Genomic DNA, 21991 nt, shown 5'->3' with positions numbered 1-21991 from the left:
AAAGGTTGGTTTTGGGAGCCTTTGGGAGTAATCAGTGTGCATTCATAAATCAAGCCTGGCCGATAATCTTTCCCTTACAGGTGGGATCTCCAAAGCACATTTCATCTTTTTTTAAAGAGATAGTAGGAACTGCAGATGCTGGAGAATCTGAGATAAGAAAGTGTGGAGCTGGATGAACACAGCAGGCCAAGCAGCATTAGAGGAGCAGGAAGGCTGACGTTTCAGGCCTAGACTCTTCATCAGAAGGACCCATTTCTGAAGAAGAGTCGAGGCCCGAAACATCAGCCTTCCTGCTCCTCTGATGCTGCTTGGCCTGCTGTGTTCATCCAGCTCTATACTTCATTTTTTTAAAAAAGCTTTTCATTTTCCATGGCTGAAGGCAAAAGGCATGATGATATCCTCTCTTCAGCCTCCCAGACTGGTTGGTTGTATTTCTGATTTCACCACTCCCAAATTAGGAATTATTTGGGATCCCCATGCCCGGCAGGAATGTGGAGATTTTTCTGTTGCTCAAACTGCCTGTTTGTATTCTGTTACAACCATTGATTTTCCACAACTTCATGACTGGCAGCCACCAGTTTAACCAAACTATGTAAATCAAGTACTTCATGGAAATGGGCAGAAAGTTGATGCTCAGATTTCTATTATTCACTTCAGTAAATATGTGATTACACATTTTAAAAACACTGTCAGAGATGGAAATCTGGAATAAAAACAATATTCGAAGTGCATTGGAAATGAGTTCACTTCTAAGGAGGGAGGTAGAGCAAGTTTTTGACATGGCACCCTGCAATTCTGAAATGGGAATGAGAACAAAAGGGATCTCATCACTGTTTCCCACCTGCTGACTAATCTGCTCGATATTCATAGTACTTCCCATATCAGTTCAACAGTTCTTCATTTCCCCTTTATCGCAACGTTACCATGAGCAAGAAGGACCCTGTGATTTGGAGTAACTGTAAATCCTTGGCCAACCAAGGGCTTTAGCAATTGTTGTTGCTGTTGAGAGTTCACACAGAACAAGCTGAGAAATATTTAAACTGAAAGCAGGAATGAAGTTTGGCTAAGGCGGTGCTGATCATGAAATGCAACTCTGAATCCATCTAATGTTTAAAGGTAAATTATTCAAATATAAGTCATTAACAGGAGTACTGAAAGACCTTTATAACAGAAGTTAAAACTGTGGGGGGGGGGGGGGGGGGGGGCTTCATCTGATATTCAGACTAATGGGGGCAGGGATCTAAGTTACTCTGACGTGATGAAGTAAATGAAATAGCCTGCCTATTACTCTAAAAGCCCAACAGACAGTAGCTTCACATGCTGAGATCAAATGTTTGTGTATGACACTGTCTGTTCACAAGACCTAGCACCTTCAACAGAATTAACAACCCCAGCGTACACATCACATCAAAGAACGACAATTAATACAAACTGCATAGACAGGCCAACATGGAGCACTTCTGAGATGCCCTAATAACAAATGTAAAAGAAGTAAAAACATCCAGCTATAGTAGATAATGTTTAATCAGACATACCATTTTTAGACCATGAGGATTTGAACATAAAGATGGGTTTCTGGTGCTGCAGTCAAGAAGGTTTTTCTTTGAAAGTGCAATGTGATTTTTTTGCAAAATTATATGCAAGTTTTCTTTAAAAAAAAACTAAGTTTACAAAGGAATGTCTGATCTAACTAAGTTAAACGGAGTTGCTATATTACTGCCATGAAAAATTAGAATAAACTCTAATTTGCTTTGGGGTTGCTAACAGTGATCATTTTACTACATCATTTTCTGAATCTGGTGTGTATCCTGGCTGCAGTATAATGCTCTGATCATCTAGAATAGAATAGCCAGTGCTGCGAGCACTGGTTCAGCAAAGTGCGTTACAACCTATTTAGGAGAGCTGACTCTCTCTTTTACAGCAGGTGTAACTAATTGATTTCAATTTAAATAGTCCTGTTGACAGAAGCTTTGAGACCCTCTACATGTTTTAGATCAGATACAGTTAAAGGTGGTAGGAAATCTGGGCACAGGCCTTTGTTAATAAAGGCAGATTAGTAATAGGATATATATATATATAAAACAAGCTGCAAAAGCAGCACCTACTCATTAGTCACTGACTAAAATGTTTAAATAAATAGAGTGCTAAATTTTCATTCTAGACTTTCTGCAGCACATGATAATACATCTGTTCTTTCACAGTACCAGCACAGCTAACACTGCTTACCTCTGTCAAAATCAACATCTTCAAGTTTAAATGCACTGCCCTAGCTTTGTCATAATTCTATGAAGACATCTGGGAACTGTTGCTAAGAACTAATGGGAAAACCCGATTGGCAATTTGTGTTTTTACGAAGATTTGGGGGTGCAATAAGTGCTACCTCAAACGGCCATTCGCTTTGACTGGCCCCAATTCTGATTTGGGGTCTGGACTCTCTGAACTCCAGGTTGTTTGGCTGCAGGTTTGCATGATCGGGCAAGAGGTGGGGCCACTGGCACAGATATCCACAGCTGACCACAGACTGTTGACCATGGGGTCGACCCAGCCCTCCAGCTGTGAGCCAGTGAGTGCTGCATTATGTTTTGCCTGTTCCACTTGGTTGGGAGTCGTATGTATATTCAGGGTATTCCTCAGGCCTTGGAAACTCTGTTCCATGTAGGCATTCTTAGGCGGACCACTATGTAACTTGAGGGTTTCTTCTGGAAAAGAAGAGAGGAAAGAAAGCTCAATGAAATACCTGCAAACACAAACACAATATTTAGGAAACTTCACATTGGTAAATAGTGATTCTTTTTGAATATAGCACATCATTTCTCAACTTGTACATTTAAAATGTACTAGCCTTGGTTCACTTTCTTTGCATAGTGAATTCGATTTTATATTTATACAATGGTGAGGAGTTTGAGATGAGGCGGAGTTCAGTACCTTTCACCTGTTCATGTGTTTGTCCACAACTGCACTAATTCATTTGCAGCCACATTTCATTCACCCAGATATAATACTAAAGTTCGGCTCGTGTAACTACACATTTGAAGTTTGTGTTTGAATGTCGTCATGTTTCTATGGAGACCATCAACATGTTTCTATGGAGACCATCAACAATGACACTTTTCATTTACTTTATTTGTTTTGTTGCTGACGATGAATGGAAACTGCAAACACATTCAAAGCTCATTTTGTTGTCAATGGATTTGATTGCAGGCAGAATGGTACAAATTCAATACAACTCCCCCAGTTTGAGCATTCAGCTCCAGCCTCTCAGGACAGGTCTCAATGTCAAAAACTGTCCAGTCCTGCTTTTTACCTCACCGATCTCATCACCATCAATAACTGACAGCCCACCCGCTTTATGCGCACACCGTATCGTTCTGTTGCCAGTGTGGTTCTATCCTTTTGCAAATTAAGCACTTCATAATTCACCAACTGAACAAGTTGCGGAAGAGGTGAAAGAGGGACCTGGAGAGTGATTACAATCAATCTTCACCTCCGGTGCTAAAGACTTCACCTCAGAAAGGAAATATCGCAGGTAATTAAGCAGCCTAAAATTCTCAAGCGAGTGCACCATTTGTGTAGTTGAGTTGGTATGTGTAAATCTTCACATTTGCAAAAGCTTTTAGAGGAAATAAAATTAAACATGAAAATACATATCCTGTAGCTTGGTACTGCAGACATTACCCTAGCTTTATTTTGGTGTAAACTTGCTTTGACTCTCAGAAAAACTACACAGCTCGCCTTCCACCGTATTTCCTCATGCCAGCCCAGATTGAAACTGAGTTGGGCAGAGCCTAAAACAGGTGGTTGGTCCAGATTTTCACCAGCATGGGATAAGGGAGTGCACACGCAACACACCCATTTTTGCAGGCTCCAGCGTGGTGTTGGAGAATTGAAATCGCAGCCCTCCCCTTGTAATTCTCCTGGAGGTGGCCCTTTTCTTTATGGGGACAAAGGTGATGGCACATAAGTGGAGTTGAGAGCCAAGAGGGGAGCCCTACCCCAAATGGGGCACTGAGAGAAACCAGCCACCTGTTTTTAGAATTCTTCACTTCCTGTATCTTCAAGAAAAGTCAAATCATCTGTTCTTGCAGGTTCAATTGATTCCATTGTCTACAGCCTTAGTGGCTTATTTTGATAGTTGAGCTCATTATGAATACTTGGTTGAATTTCAAGAGCCATTAATCTCCAAAATGTTCATGTTCACAGTTTGACTAACTTAACCCTTTTTCAATTGTGTGGAGCTTTTCTTCTCCTGTGCAGTGCACAGCTCTGCTTATGTTCAACAGATGGTGCTGTACGACATGCAGTAAGATGGTCGTGAGAAGAGAGGTAGGGAAAATAAATAGCAGGATGTCCCAGTGATCATGGCTTTACAGCGAGAGAATCACAAGTGAGATTGAGCATTTCAAACCCATTAAAAGCAGCTATTTTAAAGCTGGAATTTCCTGATAATTCTATTTTAGTGCGGTGATCTTCTGTTTTAAAACTAAAGCTTGCTTTAAATTACATCACTCATTTTTTTTTAGAATTAAAGAATGCCCTTCAATTAAAGTGAATTTGTGATTATTCATCTGAAAACAACTGAGAGCAAATTTAATCCACACTGGCCATAACCAAAGTCAAGATTCTTAGCTCTAGTTGCTATAGTTCTCAGCAGTATTCTGTCAATCCCCATGACAAATTATTTCTTTATTAATTGGGAAAGTGTAATTTAAGGAAGAAAATTCAATAAATTTTAATTTTTCATTTTAGCTTTCAAACTGATAAGCAAGCTTCAAAGTAACTGATAGTTGCTTCACATAATTTTGACCTGCTCACCGCTGTTTAACTACTGTTTGCTGTTGGATTGTTCTCTCTCACCTACATTCACTGGCAACGTAACCGTACATAGTGCTGTGGGTATGACCACAGGACTGAGCCAAATACATTGGTTTAATTTGACAACCATGCAGAAGATAATGAATAAATGCAGAAAGTTTTAACAATCACAGACAGCAGGACAGATTAGAACATAGAACATAGAATATTACAGCGCAGTACAGGTCGACCATTTAAATACCCTTAAAGTTGGCGAGTCTACTATCTATCACCCGTCAATTTAAAGCTATGTCTCCTCGTGCTAGCCATCTCCATCCGAGGAAAAAGGCTTTCACTGTCCACCCTATCTAATCCTCTGATCATCTTGTATGTCTCTATTAGGTCACCTCTTGACCTTCTTCTCTCTAATGAAAACAGCCTCAAGTCCCTCAGCCTTTCCTCGTAAGACCCTCCCTCCATACCAGGCAACATCCTAGTAAATCTCCTCTGCACCCTTTCCAAAGCTTCCACATCCTTCTTAAAATGCGGCGACCAGAACTGTACGCAATACTCTAAGTGCGGCCGCACCAGAGTTTTGTAAAGCTGCAACATGACATCACGGCTCCAAAACTCAATCCCTCTACCAATAAAACCTAACACCCCGTACGCCTTCTTAACAACCCTGTCAACCTGGGTGGCAACTTTCAGGGATCTATGTACACGGACACCGAGATCTCTCTGCTCATCCACACTGCCAAGAATCTTACCATTAGCCCAGCACTCTGTATTCCTGTTACTGCTTCCAAAGTGCATCACCTCACACTTTTCCGCATTAAACTCCATTTGCCACCTCTCAGCCCAGCTCTGCAGCTTATCTATGTCTCTCTGTACCCTGCAACATCCTTCTGCACTATTCACAACTCCACTGACTTTAGTGTCATCTACAGACTATAAATAACACTTGCAAAAAGCACTTGTGATGATTCAACTACCGAGAGTGAGAAAACAACAAAAATGATTAAATCAAATGAGCAGCTCAGTCTAAACCGCTCACATTGAACTGTTGTTTCACCTGTTTCTTCTCCTAATATATAAACACAATAGTTTTATTGATGTCAGTGCTTAAGTAGGGTCATATTTCCCAGCAATAGTCCTGACCTGAATCCCCCATTTACATCAAGAGGGCATCGATGACCAGCTTCCAGACCTGCTGTTTCCAATTGTTCCAGCACAATGGTTTTAAAACAGCTGTACAGAAGGAGTGTTAACATTCCTGCTATCACGTTAATGCCACTCTCTTCCACAACAGCTAAGTAAGGCCATCACAATGCACTTTGCCATACTCTCTCTTTGGAGAGATGTCTACCCCTCAGGAACACTAACCGAGGACAGGCAAGTCCTCTACTATTCGTGTCTACAACTGCACATGAGGATGCCACCTTTGTAAAAAAAAAATCCTATTTCACGATGCACAGTATTGCAAGCAGCAGAAATTCTACATGTTCCTAATGCAGTTTGCGTAGCAGGGCACGAAACTGAGAATGATCTTGTTCATCCAGATTGTTAATGATATATGTAGAGAAGTTGTTCACTTTTTATTCTAGCACTTCATACTGGATACATTAAAAATACCATGAATTTTCAGGTTACATTTGGTACATGGGTGTACATCTCATTGAAATTTGGTCAGAGCTCAGGGTTGTTAGGTATTTTCATTTTCTTTAAGGTGTGGCACAGTGGCTCAGTGGTTAGCATTGCTGCCTCAGAGCACTAGGGGGAGCCAGGTTCAATTTCACCCTCAAAAGACTGTCTGTATGGAGTTTGCATGTTCTCCCTCTGTGTGGTTTAGTCTAAAGATGTGCAGGATAGGGTGGATTGTCCAGGGATGTGCAAGCTAGGTGACTTAGCCATGGAAAATGCTGGGAATATGGGGATAGGGTAAGGGGATGGGATGCCCTTCAGGGAATTGCTATAGACTCAATGGGCTGAATGGCCTGCTTCCACATTGTAGGTGCCCATGGACCCATACACACGGTGTGTTATGGGCAGGAGGACGTGTGTGTGTGATTCTTTAGGACATTATACTTTAGCTGGTGTTTTGTACTTGACCTATAATTTCGAGTACAAAACCTGACCTCTAGTTTCATGAATAAGGAAACAGTTCAGAAGTTACGGTGGTTTGGGTGAAGTCAGGCTTTAGGACCATGGAGAAACCTTATGATGATATCATGCAGCTTCTTCTCACTGGGTATAAACAGCACAGTGTGGGTTGGGTTAAGGGAACACAGAGAACTAGGCAGAAGCTTTAAGTGAATGTTAGAACCACATGGGGAGAAGCTCTTGGAATGGACTAACCAGCATTGGGTGGGAAGAGTTTATCAAATGAGGTAGCATGGAGCTCTAGCTGTCTCTTAATCAAAAAGGGAAAGGCCCCTCATGCCTCAACAAGATAAACTTGGTTTCTGACGCCACACGGGATCCCAAACCTGCTGAGTATTTTTGCATTTTATAATCTTACTGTTTGAATATATTTTACTGGTTAAGATTCAAAAGTACTTTTTAAAACAAACTATCCTTTTGGTTTACCACAGCTCCAAATACTATAATTTTAGAAAGTGAATTTAATTGCTAGCCGTTTGATGGGTAAATTGACTATTGCACTTTCCACGTGAGATGGGGTTAAGCAAGGTGCTTGTTAGCCGTATGTTCATGTGGATCCCACGAAACCTTGATATCTATGATGAACTAACATTTAAGTGATGTTTCTAATTATGCCATATCCTTCTCAAGCTGCCAAGGTGTTTTCCTGTGAGGAACACTTTGAAATGGTACACAGTAATTGATGATATCTTAATATATCTTGCAGTTTGAGACAGAAGTCAGCTTGCGAACTGGCATCACGAGAGGTAACACAAAGTTGAGGATAACTTTGCATGACAGATCAGAAAACCACCAGCAATATCACCACCATCCTTAGTCCCTGTGGGTTAGAGAGGAGATAATACATACCCATGTGGCTGTGAGGCGACCCCTGCTGGACAATGTGTATGCATTAAAACCTGAGTCAGCTGCGACGACTTCCTCAGACGAATGGCTTAACACCACTTCCTGATCAGATTCATACATGCAGTGCCCACAGACCCATACACACAGAGGATTATGAGCAGCGGGGGGTGTGTGTGTGTGTGTGTTACTGTGTGTGTGTATGTGTGCGCTTGTGTGTGTGTGTGTGTGCATGTGTGCAGGTGTGTGTATGTGTGCGTGGGTGTATGCATGTGTGTATGTGCGTGTGTGTGTGTGTGGTTTGTGACACTATTCACTTTCTCACCTTCAGTAACACTTGCCCTTTGTGATCAGGATCAACCTACTTGCTACATTACGTGCAGTAATTGAGATGAATAGCATCGACTTTTTGTTTAGGAAAAGCTGGATAGTTACATGAAGGATAAAGCAATAGTCACGTTTGCAGATGGGACTCAGTGCAATAAGGTGGCAGGATGCTTGTGTGGAACATAAACCGTGCAGTGGACCTGTTTTGCTGTGACACCATGCATTCTTGCTATTCTCTCAGAATACGGCTCGGCATGGGTCTCACCTTTTCCAATCGGCTGCCTGTTTGAGAACATCAGCGGGACCACCAAGAACTTTGTCTCAGCCACCGGTGTCCAGCGGTGCAGAATCTTGACAGTCCAGAGGCCTGGGCGCAGGGGCAGGTTCAGTGGAGGTTTGTAATGAGTGAACTCGGCACTGGACTCGATCTGAATATCATACGTAGCTGCAATGACGTTAATTGGATCGATCCAAACGACAGTGACCGTGGCGTTAGGACCCTTGCCCCACTTCTGCATGCCAATTGGCTCATCCATGGGCCCAATGAGGCCACCATAGTTTCGGAAAATTCTCTCCTTAGCATCCCACTCTGTGCCAATCTGGAAATAAAATTATAAAAGCAGCTATTAGGAGTTGCCCAGAAATGATCCAGTAGAAACAGGAATAAAATTAATCCGAAGAATCACAATAAGAAGAACTGTTTCAATTAGCTCATCTTCTAAACCGAAAGCAGGCTCAGGCAGAGGAAGTCCAATAGTATTGAAGATTCCCTCTGAGTGGACTCTTGTGGTACAATGGTAGTGTCCATTCCTCTCAGCTAGAAAGTTCAAGTTCAAGTTCCACTTGTGCTGGAGGTGCAGGTTATTCAAGATCTTTCCTAACACTCCATGCAATATTTACAACAAACACTTGATTTTGTTTCAAAGGAGACTGCGTACACCAGGAGTCTCGGTGGGAGAAGCCCAGCAGCTAGCGTTTTGCTGGTGACTGCATTGAGTTTTATTTTCAATCCATTCATGGATCATATGCTCTATAATCACTGGCCTATTCTAATGATAAGTGGGACTGCTTTACACCAAAGTGCCTTTTGTAAAGACCATTGTAGAGTGAAACCTCACTGGGCTCTCTCCTTTCACCTACTGTCATTGATGCTACTGTTTCAATAAAGCATTTTTGGCAGAAGGAACAAATAAATGGTCTCTCTACAGGGAAGCGACAGTTGCTCTGAATAAACTTAACAACTGATTTACTCTGCCTTTGAGGCTTATCAGAAAGACAGCTCTATAATGCCATACCTAGGTTTTGTTGTTGATCAACGTAAACAAGAGTTTCTGTGATCAGTCTTGTAATTCAGCAAGAAGGTTGCTCTAAACGTCTGTTCTAAGACTGCATTTCTCTCCTGCCACTGTCAGCAGTTCTCTGCAGCTGCAGAGACAACTCCAGCTGAAAGTGGGTTTTCATGCTGAACTATATTGTGTTGGGAAAATAACTTGGTTTAACAGTGATCATACCTAGAAACAGTGACTAACTGAAGTAACAACCGTTACCTTTGATTGCCAATCAGATGCACACCGCTGAGTGCACATTTGGGACAGTGAAAAACAACGTGGCCTTTAGCAGCTAAAAGCTCTATTCTTATCATCAGACAAGTGAAATTTTCTATTCTCCTATTTAGATTAACTATATCACTAAGCTATCTGCACAAGTAAAAACAAGGGTCTACCACAAACAGTAGACTTGATCTGTAAATTAAAATTCTGCCATGTCCTGCCGACAGCCAGTCTATATTAAAATTCAACTGTCCACATTCTTTCAATGACAGAGTTCATAATTCAAAACTGTAATTAAGTTAATGGAATGCTGGCTTTTAGCTCAACGGTTTGGAATTCCAAAGTGAGAAAGTGATGCTGCAGTCACAAAAAGCCTTGGGCAGACACCATCTGGATACTCCAGACAATTTGGGTGACCAATCCCTCGTGAAACCATACTGGCTTTGGGAGGAATGCAGCTCCAATTCACAAGAATCATATTATAATGTAAAAGCTGGAAGTTTCAGGACAATTAGCTCAAACTGAGCTTGTATTCCATTCAAGTTAGAAAATTATTCTGCTTAATATATTTAAAATGATTAAGGAATCTGATAGGATAGATACACAAAATGTATTCTCCTTGTAGGAGAATTCTTAGCAAGAATATTAGAACTAGTTATTTTGCAGTGAAATTGAGAAGCACATTTTGCACAAAAGATATTGGACATGTTGTATTTCTCCTCCCAAAGGGCCATAGATGATTGGCCAGCTGACCTTCCCAAGACAGAGATCAATAGATTTTTGTTAGGCAAGGATATCAACAGCTATGGGACCAGAAAAAATAAAACCAAGGTTAAGGAGTTCGCTGTGATATAATTAAATGTTGGAGCAGACTCAAGGGGGTAAATAGCTTCCTCTGGCTCCTCCAATTTTTAAAAATTCATTCACGGGATGACGGTGTCGCTGGCTGGGCAGCATTTATTGTCCATCCCTAATTGCCCACAGGGCAGTTGAGAGTCAACTACATTGCTGTGGGTCACATGTAGGCCCGACCAGGTAAGGATGGCACTTTTCTTCCCTAAAGGGGCATGGGTTTTTCCAAGAATCAACAATGGATTCATAGTCATTGTTAGATTCTTAATTCCAGATATTTTTACTGAATTCAAATTCTACCATCTGCCATGGCAGGATTTGAATCTGGGTCCCCAGAACATTATCTGGGTCTCTGGATTAACAGTTCATCCACAATACCACTACAGCATTGCCTCCCCATTAATGTCCGATTGAGCCTGCTCTTAGATCAGTTGAATTCTCGTGGAGCAGGGGAGGCTTCAGCGAACCTGTATAAATGACTGATTGTGGCTCAATTTCCAGCATCTCCAGTTTTCATGGTGAAATGGTGATGTGGGGAGGGTTTAAAGTAAATTTGTAAGGTGTTGGAAACCACAGGGGATCCCCTGGTTGGAGAGAAGCAAGCTCTTATCAAGAAATAGAAAAACAGTAAGCAACTGAGCACTCCCTCTTTTCTCCTTCCAGTGAAAATGGTGTGGAATTGGCTAGAAGTAGGGGCTGGACATCAGATTCCTGGTCCCACTGACCCTTCTGCAAAATTCCGACTCTGCGGTTTAGTTACTCCTATTTAGCACACACAGTGGTGACTCAGCACAAAATGGATGCGGGGTGATAAAATCAAAGATTTGTATAACATGTTGCGGGTGTAGCAGTTATAATTGAGACAGCAAATTCCTTTATTACAATAAAATTTAATTCAGCTTCATTTTTGGTTGTTTACCTCTGCAAACTGTAGCCGTGCAAAGTCATTGGTGGGGTTCAACATTTTAAAGATTTTTCTTGGCATCACCCAAGTCTCGAGCGTTTCCAGTTTGCTGGTGGCCAGATTTGTGGCATGATGTTTCAGCAGATAGCCTTGGAATCGGTCAGTGTAGAAATAGAGATGAACTGAGACTGGGCTGCCCATAGCATAATATCTGAAATGTAACAGGAGCAAAAAGAACAGTGTTAGCTGAGAGAGAACAAGACCAGTGGATAGTTTAGAATATTCTTCAGATGCTGTCAAGGAAGAGCATTTAAGCCACAAAGGCATAAAAGGCACATAGAAAGCCATTTGGAACACAGCTCATTTTAAACAGTCCTAGAGATGGATTTTGAAAACAAATCTTGAATGAATATTTTCTTTAAACTGATTTCTGCCAGATTATTACATGCTGGTTTGATTACAGAAGTGATACAGGGAACTGCAAGACCAAATAAACGAGAACAGAAACACAGCAGAAATTACTGGAAAATCTGTGCCCACATCCTGTGAATGAGTACATTAAAAAAGGTCTGGCAGCATCTGTGGAACAAGCACAGTTAAGTTAATGTTGCGGGTTAAGCGACCCCTTCTTCACAAAGAGCAGGAGCCTGCTCTACCATTCCAGGACCTGGCTGATCAACAACCCCAACATCATACTGGCTGTGTTATCCCTTGTTGTCAATAGTGGGTAGAAATCTATCAGCTTTTGCCACGAATTTGCCAAATAACTGAGGATTTACAGACTTCCTGGGTAGAGAATTCCAAAGATTCGACACCTTCTCAGTCCTGAATGGCTTGCTTTCTATTCTGAGAGTGTGCCCCCAGGTCCTGGACCCCACAGTCAGTGGAAACATTCCTTATGCAACGAGTCAGCCTATCCCCTTAAGACTATGATTTGCGTGCACCAACCTGCTTGCCCTGTAGAGCAGAATGTACATGATTGATAAAGGATTTGCTCAGACACAAGGTGGAAATCTGAAGTCAAAGCCTCCGGGCCCTCCGGGTAACCAGAACTTTGTCTGAGATAATGAAATGGAAGTGTGTTGGCTGTTGCCGGTGCTGGGGCTTTGAGGATCCCACTGTTATGTCAGTACCAACTCAGTTCTAGATCTTAAATTAAACTGATGAAGAAGTTCAGTTTGCAGAGCTTGAAATCAACAACTTACTAGAATAGTTAGATTCTAGTTTAAAAGTAACAAAACATCATTTCCACATGTTAAAAAAAAACACAACAGACTTCCTTTCGTGGTGCATGTACATGAAGCAATGATACTGCTTGGGTTAATGCAGAACAATACATTAATCTTTACCCAATTTGATTGGTGTCATATCGATCTGATGCGGGTGAAGGGGAACACCTTACAATCTCGATAGGGACAGCCGTGTTAACCCAGTTCTCCCAGTGGTTTCAGTGACAAGGGCTGTCTGACTGATGTAACTTTTACTTGTCTGCCATCATACAGTAGCCTCTGTCTTATTTAAGACAGGAGCCTCCTCTCATCACGCTACCAGTGGCTTTCCTTGACCACGTGGGCCATGGAGACCCGGTCAGAAAAGGGAATGGCGATAACAATCCACCCAACATGATGATGTCACAAGTTTATACAACAGTGCACCATCAAATTGCCCCTGAATTGTCATAGATTCCCTACACTGCAGAAAGAGGCCATTCGGCACAAAACGCCATTCGGTGCTATGAGCAGTCCTAACCACTGTGCCACCAAGCCACTGAACGAAGCCACCTGTGAGCTGAACTCTTACAAATCAAAATTGAAAGTGACCACATTAATCCAGCTTGGCCTTGGTGTTACTGGGCTCAGAGAGAGGGAGCATTTCAAAGCCCAGCTCCTGCAGGAATAAAATGATTTAGCTGTAATGGTCCCTGTTAGCCAATGGGAGAGGATAAAAGGTTCCCTTAGGTACATGTTGGCGGCCAGAGAAGTTATATGTAGGAGACTGGTTAGCTCAGTTAATTGGTTTGCGATGCAGACTGACATCTAGCACAGGATGAGGTTTCCATGAAGAACCCTCCATGCCAGAGGCGTGGTGACCCTCAGGGTGAACCACCACCAGTTGCCTCTCTGTAATAAGAGAGCAGCTCTATGGTCTGGTAAGACAATAGTGACTTCATCTTTACCTTTTTATTAAAGGGCGACTTGTATGTATGGTGTTTCAGGAACACAGACTATTCAGTCCAACAAAGTTTGGTTTACCATTTGCTTGGATCATGATTAACCTGTTTCTCAACTTCAATTCCTCACCTTGGTTACACATCCCTCAGTACAGTTGCTACAGAAAAAAATCAACTGATCTTACTTTGTAAATTTTTAGTGGATATATCCTCTTTTAGGGAGGGATGGATAAAGTCTTCCATATCTCTATTGCCATTCTGAATTTTAGTTTTATTCATTCACGGGTTGAGGGTGTCACCCTCAATGCTGGGCCAGCATTTATTGCAATTGGGCAGCTAAAAGTTAACTACATTGCTGTGGGTCTGGAGTCACATGTAGGCCCGACCAGTTAAGGATGGCAGTTTCCTTCCCTAAAGGACGTTAGTGAACCTCATGGGCATTTTCCTGACAATGTCAATGAATTCAGGGTCATCATTAGACTCTTAATTCCAGATTCTTCTGTTTTTTTAAAAAAAAATAACATTCAAATCCCACCATCTGCTGTGGTGACATTCAAATCCAGGTCCCCTGGGCTTCAGGAAGAAAACCCAGCAACAACAACCACTAAGCCATTATCTAACCTTGCATCACTTTTATGTTCTACTCATTAATTCACATTTTTAGAAGTCAAAAATAAGAAGTTTGGAAACTGTGTTTTCCTCGAATATTGTTATTACAATTCCAGCCAAGAGGAAGACATATCAGAAGCATGCAGCAAAATACTTGTGTTAGATCCATTTATAGAAATTACAAAAACACAGGTTTTATAGAAATAAAACTCACTGAACACAGGGCTGAATTCAGTGTGATGGAGGAAATGCTGGCCAAGAAAAGGAGATATAGAGGGGGATTCTGACATGTTCAGGCTAATTTAAAAATGAAGTAGATTGAACTGATAGCCCCGGGAAAAGAGACAATATTTGAACAGCTTAAGTTGTTAACAAGCGAACTGAAAGCAGGATTGGGAACTGAGGTGTACTCTAGATTCATGATAGGTTAAGTAACCTGAAACAGGACATAGGTAAGAAGGCTGATAGGGAAAAAAGGGGAAGGAAGAGAACCTGAGATAACACCGTATGAAAACAGCAGGCCAAGCAGCATCTAGGGAGCAGGAAGGCTGGCCTTTCGGGTCTGGACCCTTCTTCAGAAAAAAATATTTTTTTCTGAACGCAAAAAATGAAACAAAAAATAATTTTCTGAACAAGGGTCCAGACCCAAAACGTCAGCCTTCCTGCTCCTCTGATGCTGCTTGGCCTGCTGTTTTCATCCAGCTCCACACAGTATTATCTTAGATTTTCCAGCATCAGCATCTCTAGGAAAAGAACCTACAGGGTAAAAGAGGAGGAATCAACAAAAGGGAAGGCCTGGGGCAGAAAATCTGCAGAGGTAAAGGAGGGATAAGAACACAGGAATCAGATCAAGCAAAATATGGTATTAATGGTACAGAAAGTCCAATGAGGTATCTATAATACACGTGCACTCATTTACTTTATAATGACAAATTTGTAATTAGACCAAGTTAGAATTTAAAAGATAAACCTGTGGGAAAAACTGAAGCTAAAATAGTGTATTATATTTGTTCAACAACCATTGATGACAAATGATAACATCGACTTGCCACTAAATCTCTGTTGTGTGCCTGGTATCCTAGAGGATTTTGAATCTGGTAAAGCAGAGATAAACACAGCAACAGATTGGATTTATTCTAGCATTTCTTTCATTGACTCCTTTAAAATGTATATCTGCTGACAGCAGAGGAAAAGATATTAGTGGACACGTGAGATTTCCTGGCGCTGGAGGCGGGCAATCATCGGAAATATATTTAAGATCGATGACAAGTGTAATGCAACCTAATAGCCTAACAGCAATGACAGATACAATAATAGAATCCTGAGGACAAGCTGGGATAGGACCTTTTCTAGCAATGACCTGAAAAATAGTGAAGATAACGGACGTGAAAGCAGGGTTTACAAACAAGGCCTACTTAATTAGAAAGAGAAGGGTTATGAAATTAGGCAGAGAGACACTAAGTGATCACACAAAAATATTGCAACTTGCCAGACAGATGAATTTAATTTAATTCTATCCATTGCATAGTAATTAACACAAGATGACAAAGAAAGGAATTTTGAAGTAATATTGAGCTCATTCATCAATTTTAATATCTGCAATATGGCAAAGTAATTTAAAGAGAGAACAGTGGAATATGTAGTTTGAACAAAAGCATCCCTAATTTATGTTGTGCCTTCATGATTTATTGCTCAACGGACAATTAAGATGTACATATGTATCGCAGGGGGCACAAAGACAAGAAATTAAAATGACAAATAAAATATTATACAAGAGGATTAAGCTCTATAGTCTAGGAAAAGGATTCTTGGGTCGGATCTCTTGAAGTTCTTATAAAATATTAAGTGGTATAGATAAGGGAAAGCAAGAAATTTAATTCAAAGCCAGAACGTAGGATGTAAATTTAAATTATTGAAAAGTAAAATGATAAATGTTTGAATAATGTGCCAGGCTGGATATTAAGGGGAAAAAAAAGGGTGTTCAGAATCCAGTTGAATACTATCCTGGAGAGCTTGAGTACCAAAAAGAATCCAATTGACTTTTGTTTGTTCATTATTTTTGTGTTTTTAATATTTTGAGAGAAAACTTATTTTATTCACCTTTACAAAGGAAGAATATTTCAGCCATGAAGTACCAGGATGGAGTTACAAAGACCTCTGCTGAAATAATGCAGCATCAAATCAAATTCTTTCAGAACTACTCCTTTCTAAATTAAAAACATATATTGATGCATTTATGTTGTAGATGTGCGATGCCTTAAGCCCAGTGAGTCTGTATTATTGTAAATTGTTGGCCATGCTGTTGAGGCTGAATTATTTAATTAATTTGTATTCAGTTACCAAAATGATTTGCTCAAATATTTAATTGTCACTAGACAGGGTTAAAAAAATCTATTGTCAATCTGAAGCAATCGTCAAAATAAATCTACAAAACATGATCAACCATTACAATTAATCCATCAGCTCACTCTATTTACTTAAAAATGAAACTTGCTACAAAAACTCAAAAAAAACTGTACAACTCTCAAATAGATACAACTGTTCCAAAAATTGCCCATGTTCTGCGCACATTCATTTGTTAATGTTTATTGTTAGAGTGTTCCTTTTCTCAGTAATTTGGCACCTGAACTTTGATCCTTCTAGCAGAATGCTGTCTCTGGTTGAGCGGGACTCCCCACATTTCAGGCTGTCCTGCAACAATGTTGATCTTTTAAGCCTGTATGAGCCCTCTCTGTATGTGTGGTATGTGTGACCCTGCGTAATTCTTCCCCATTGAGCTGGCCATGTTGAGCTGTCTACCACAGCACAACCTACTGGCACTATTATGGCACGAGGCTGTTTCTCACTCCTCCTCACCAATGCCACTGTTGTCTAATGGTGGCACTTAATCATTTTTGCAGAATGTCGTGTATTAAGTACAGACATGCCAGATTTAGCACCAGAAAGGAGAGGTAAATGATTTTAATGATTTCCGTATGTCTCTACAGGACTCTTCTTTAAGCTCACTATAAAAGCACTGTTGGGATTACTCTCAAGTATTTTATGGTTGCATTTCAATTGAAAAACACTTCAGTTGGAATTTTCCCCTTCTTTAAAATCAGCCAAGACAATGTTCCAGTACTGGACTTCTTTGGTCACCTGATATGTTCTTTGATATCTATATGGTGGTATGAAAATGATTGGCTTCAGTGGAAAAAATAGACAAATGTGCTCAGTGTTTACACAGGTCTCTCAATAAAGCAACTGGGTGACTAACTTCATGGTTGCAGCATTGGGATGTACTGTCAGTTTGAGATATGACAAGAAATTGGGGTATTGCAGAATCAATTTTATTATTTTAACTGTGGTTTGAAAGGAGAAGCCATCAAATACCCCATTCCCCCCTCAAAGGTTAGTGTAAAACTCACCATCTGGAGGCCAGGAAGGTCAAACATATACAACCAGGTAAGTTATAACTTTTTCTGCCCTGAATTTCTGATGAAGGGTCTAGGCCTGAAACGTCAGCCTTCCTGCTCCTAAGATGCTGCTCGGCCTGCTGTGTTCATCCAGCTCCACACCTTGTTATCTCGGATTCTCCAGCATCAGCAGTTCCTGCTATCTCTTCCCTTGAATGAACTTGGTGTCAGGCTAGTGAAGGGTCTTTGATCTTTGACATAGTGATATATCAGCACAGAGGGCAGTGTCACAATGCAAAGTGCTACCCTTTCCATCTCTAACCTAACAGGAATATTTGGTCATGTACGAGGGTCTGGGATCTGATTACGTTAATCAACCTGTTTGGACGTGTTAGAACAAACCACTCGGACAGGTGAGACTTGATCCTGAATCACGGAGCCCAGAGGTAGAGATAGAGCCTGTGCAACAACAGTCCTCTATTTCTGTGTATGCTGACTTTTGTTCAATGGTATTTTGTGAACAGGGATGCAAGTTTCCATCAAAACAATAAAACAATATTTGCCAAACTTCTAGTTGCAGAATTCTGTGATATTATGACTTTGCCCTGCTTTCAGACAGCCAATCAGAAGAGGCAGAGATGCACAAGCTGTGCAAATACAGCTGGCTGTGCCTCAAATATGCCAAGCATGGGTGGAACTTTGGCTGGTTGGCAGGAGCAACTTATATGGGATTAGGGTCACTTTCATATCAGTACAAAGAGAGTAGCATAAACAGGCAGTTAGAGAATTCTAGGAAATTCAATAACCCAATTCTCTTTAAACAAGTTAATTATATTATCTAGTACAGAGCTGCTTTACATATGTTGCTGCAGACCTACAATGGTGCAGATGGGAAAATGCTTCAGGCTGAACAGCTATTGTGCCACATTAAGCATGTAAAATAATGTTACCCAGGGTACAAGCAGCAATTGTATCACAAAGCCAGTCGAAGCAGTGACTAACACAAACAGAAGTTGCTTGAAAAACTCAGCAGGTTTGGCAGCATCTGTGGCAGAACTCTGAAGAAGGGTCACTGGACCCAAAACGTTAACTCTGTTTCTGTCTACACAAATGATCTCAGACCTGCTGAGGTTTCCAGACAGTTTTCTGTAGGTGCTTTCTGATTTCCAGTATCCATGGTTCTTTGGTTATTTTTGAAGCATTAACAAGGCTGTGAGCCTAACTTGGTCCTGGCACTGTGCCTGTGTGTTAAGATGGTTTACATAAGATGAGAACTGGGAGCAGTTCAGTTGTCCCCACTTGAACTTGATCTGCCATTTACTGAGACGATGGCTGATTTGTTAATGGCTTTAACACCCCTTTCCTGCCTGCACACTCATATAACTCTCAACTTCTTTGACAATCAGAAAACTGTTTCATTCAATGTTGAACATATTCAATAAGCTGGCCTCCACTGCTCTGGTGGAACAGAATTCCAAGCATGAATGGCCCTCAGAAGAAATTCCTCACTATCTCTTTGGCTTAAATGAGAGACCTCTTACTTTGAAAGCGTGGCCTCTAGCTCTAAAATGACCCGCAAGAAGCATCCTCTCAGCATCCACCTTATAAAAGCCCATCAGAACTATTTATGTTTCAATGAGATCATCTCTCATTCTTCTAAACTCCAATAAGTGTAGATCCAGCTTCCTCAACCTTTCCATTTGAGATTGATCCTCATCCCCAGGAAGCAGCCTACCCAACTTTCCCTAAAATGCTTCCAATGCCAGTACGTCATGCCTTGGTGTGAGAACTCCATGCAGTACTTGGGGCGCGGTATCACCAATTTCCTGTACAATTGTAGAAAGACTTGCTTACATTTATATTCCAGATCCTTAAGACCACATTCCATTCATCTTCATAATCACTTGCTTTACCTGCAAATTAACTTTTTGTGATTCATGTAGAAGGACACCCAGATCCTTCGCGTACTGCAGCATTATGTAGTCTCTCTCTCTCCTTAAATAATATGCTGTTCTTCCTGCCAAAGTGAACAATCTCACATTTCCCCACATTATACACCATGTGCCAATTCTTCCCGACTCACTGAACCTATTTATATCCCTTTGCAGACTCCTTACACCCTATTCATGTGCTTTCCTTCTTATTCTTGAATCAGCAGCAAATTTGGCTGAACTGTAGTTTGAAGGCACATGACACCAGGTTATAGTCCAACAGGTTTATTCAAAATCACATGCTTTCATAGCTCTGCTTCTTTGTCACTTGATGGAGCAGCAGTGCTCCAAAAGCTTGTGATTTCAAATAAATCTGTTGGACTATGACCCAGTGCCATGTGACTTCTGACCTTGTCCACCCCAAACCAACACCAGCACCTGCCCGTCAGCACTATAGTTGGTGTTTTCACCCAAATCATTCACATAAATCATAAATAGTTGAGGTTCCAGCATTGATCCCAGTGGCAACAGTTGGCCAATCTGAAATTGATTAATTTTTCCAGATTTCATTTCATCTTATTTAGCCAATTCTCTCTGCTTTCTGATACATTAGCTGTGACACTACAAGCTTTCTTCTGCAATAACTTTACTGAATGCTTTTTGGAAATTCAAATACACCACTTATCCATCCTGCTTGTTACTTCCTCAAAGAACTTTACTAAATTGGTTCAATGGGTTCATGCCTTACTACAGGGTACAGGACATTATTTCAGCTAACACCTTAGTCCAGTGCTGAGGGAATGCTGTACTGTTAAAAACTCATCTAAAAGGATGCACTTCTAAGTCAAAGCCTCAACTGGCTCCTCAAATGGCCAAAGAATATTCCATGGAACTAATCAAAGAGGAACAGAGGAATTCTGACGTCTTGGGCAACACTTACCCCTCAGTGATTATCCCTCATTATTACCTACAGACAGTCTGTAACCCTAACCCTAACCCTAAACTTAACCCTAACCCTAACCCTAACCCTAACCCTAACCCTAACCCTAACCCTAACCCTTCACAGCAGGAGCTGAAAGGTGGGATGAAATTGACAAACTATTTTCCTTGTCTCTCTTTATTGGCCAGCACAGAATGATGGGTTGAATGGCGTCTTTTTAAGCTATAATTTTTCTATGGTTCTAATAAAGCAGATTGTGTTCAATTACTCCATTGCATTTTGTTGAGATCACACTGTGTTGAAACTGGTTGCTGTAATTCCCAATGTCATTACAGTGACAACACTTAAAAGGTTAATTCATTGGCTGAGCCGGAAGTCATTAGCATAATTTATTGGCAGCATTACGAGGAATGGAATCATACTTCTGAGGGAGAAATCCTGTCAAAATTCTTAAACTCCCATTACATCTGCAAAATTATTTCACTCACCCCATTTTCACAGTTGTGTGCACATTATAACTGCAGCAGGGCTACAGTTCTGACAAGTTATATGCAGGAGTTGCAGTTTCTCCCTCACCTGCACTTATTCTCCTCTTTGGAATGCCAGGAAGACTCTGCTCTTTTTAGACCGAGGCGAGCAAATGAGTGATACATGGTCAGGTATGTGTCACTGATGCTGTGGACACCATCTGGCTCATCGTATACGTTTTCCCAGTATGCTTTCAGAGCTGTCGTGCCAGCTGGGTAGTTGCCAAACAGGTAGAAGTCCAGCTGACCAATGATCTCTTGGTTAACTGCAGCCTCAAACTTCCGAGCAAAAAACGTTGGCCTCGCCGTTTGCTGTGTGAATAGAAAAGAGTACATTATTTTCACCTACTATCTATAAAGTGGGAATGGTTTTGGCTCTGTCCCTAAAGGATATCTATCCACCATCTACCAATCCACCACTTCAAACATTTACTTCTTCCACAGCAATGTACAATGGCAGCAGTGTGCACCATCTACAAGACACATCGCAGTAATTTAACCCCATGCTCGATAGATAACTTCTTCCTAATATGCAACCTCTTCCACTCACAGCAAAAGGGCAGTTGATACATGGGACCACCAGTCCCTGCAAGACCCCGTCCAAATCACTTGCCATTCTGACTGGGAACGATATCACTGTTCCTTCTGGGTCACTGGGTCAAAATTTTAGAACACTTTATTATCAGCACCGTCGGTGTACCTATGCCCCACAGACTGGAGTTATTCACAAAGTGGTACCTCACCATATTAGGGTTTGCCAGCAATGCTCACATTCTATCGGTTTCCCCATTCCCTTCAGCTCACCTCATCGAAAAGCCCGGTCTTTGCTCCCTGGCTCCCTTTCTCACTAAAAATTTGATAACTCAATCTCCCTCCTCAGTCTCCCATGCCAGGTGGCATCAGGTTTCATTCCCGTTCCTTTCAAATTGCAGTTCTCACTCTCCACTTTCCCTTTCCTCCTTTAGTGCTTGTGAATATGGTGTCACCTCCAT

At 41.2% G+C, this 21991-nt stretch overlaps 1 protein-coding gene and 1 long non-coding RNA gene across 3 annotated transcripts in view; one reads left to right on the top strand and one right to left on the bottom strand.

The window, feature by feature from the left end:
• The window catches only part of LOC132210915 (uncharacterized), a 52799-nt gene that overhangs the window by 13760 nt on the left and 17048 nt on the right, over window positions 1-21991 (top strand). The window lies entirely within an intron of this gene.
• Window positions 303-21991, bottom strand: part of xylt1 (xylosyltransferase I) — a 224537-nt gene continuing 202848 nt past the window's right edge. For both annotated transcript variants that reach the window (XM_048552771.2, XM_059654199.1), the window contains exons 8-11: window positions 21049-21311; window positions 11443-11638; window positions 8387-8720; window positions 303-2699 (exon numbers count right to left, since the gene is read on the bottom strand). In XM_048552771.2, coding sequence (XP_048408728.2) covers window positions 2377-2699; window positions 8387-8720; window positions 11443-11638; window positions 21049-21311 — 1116 coding nt within the window. In that variant the 3' untranslated portion in view covers window positions 303-2376. The remainder of the gene's footprint in view (window positions 2700-8386; window positions 8721-11442; window positions 11639-21048; window positions 21312-21991) is intronic.

This window comes from Stegostoma tigrinum, chromosome 23 (assembly GCF_030684315.1).
Source record: "Stegostoma tigrinum isolate sSteTig4 chromosome 23, sSteTig4.hap1, whole genome shotgun sequence".
In the NCBI taxonomy this organism is placed as follows: domain Eukaryota; kingdom Metazoa; phylum Chordata; class Chondrichthyes; order Orectolobiformes; family Stegostomatidae; genus Stegostoma; species Stegostoma tigrinum.
Note: the sequence above shows the minus strand (reverse complement) of the source record. Positions and strands in the feature narration are given on the sequence as shown.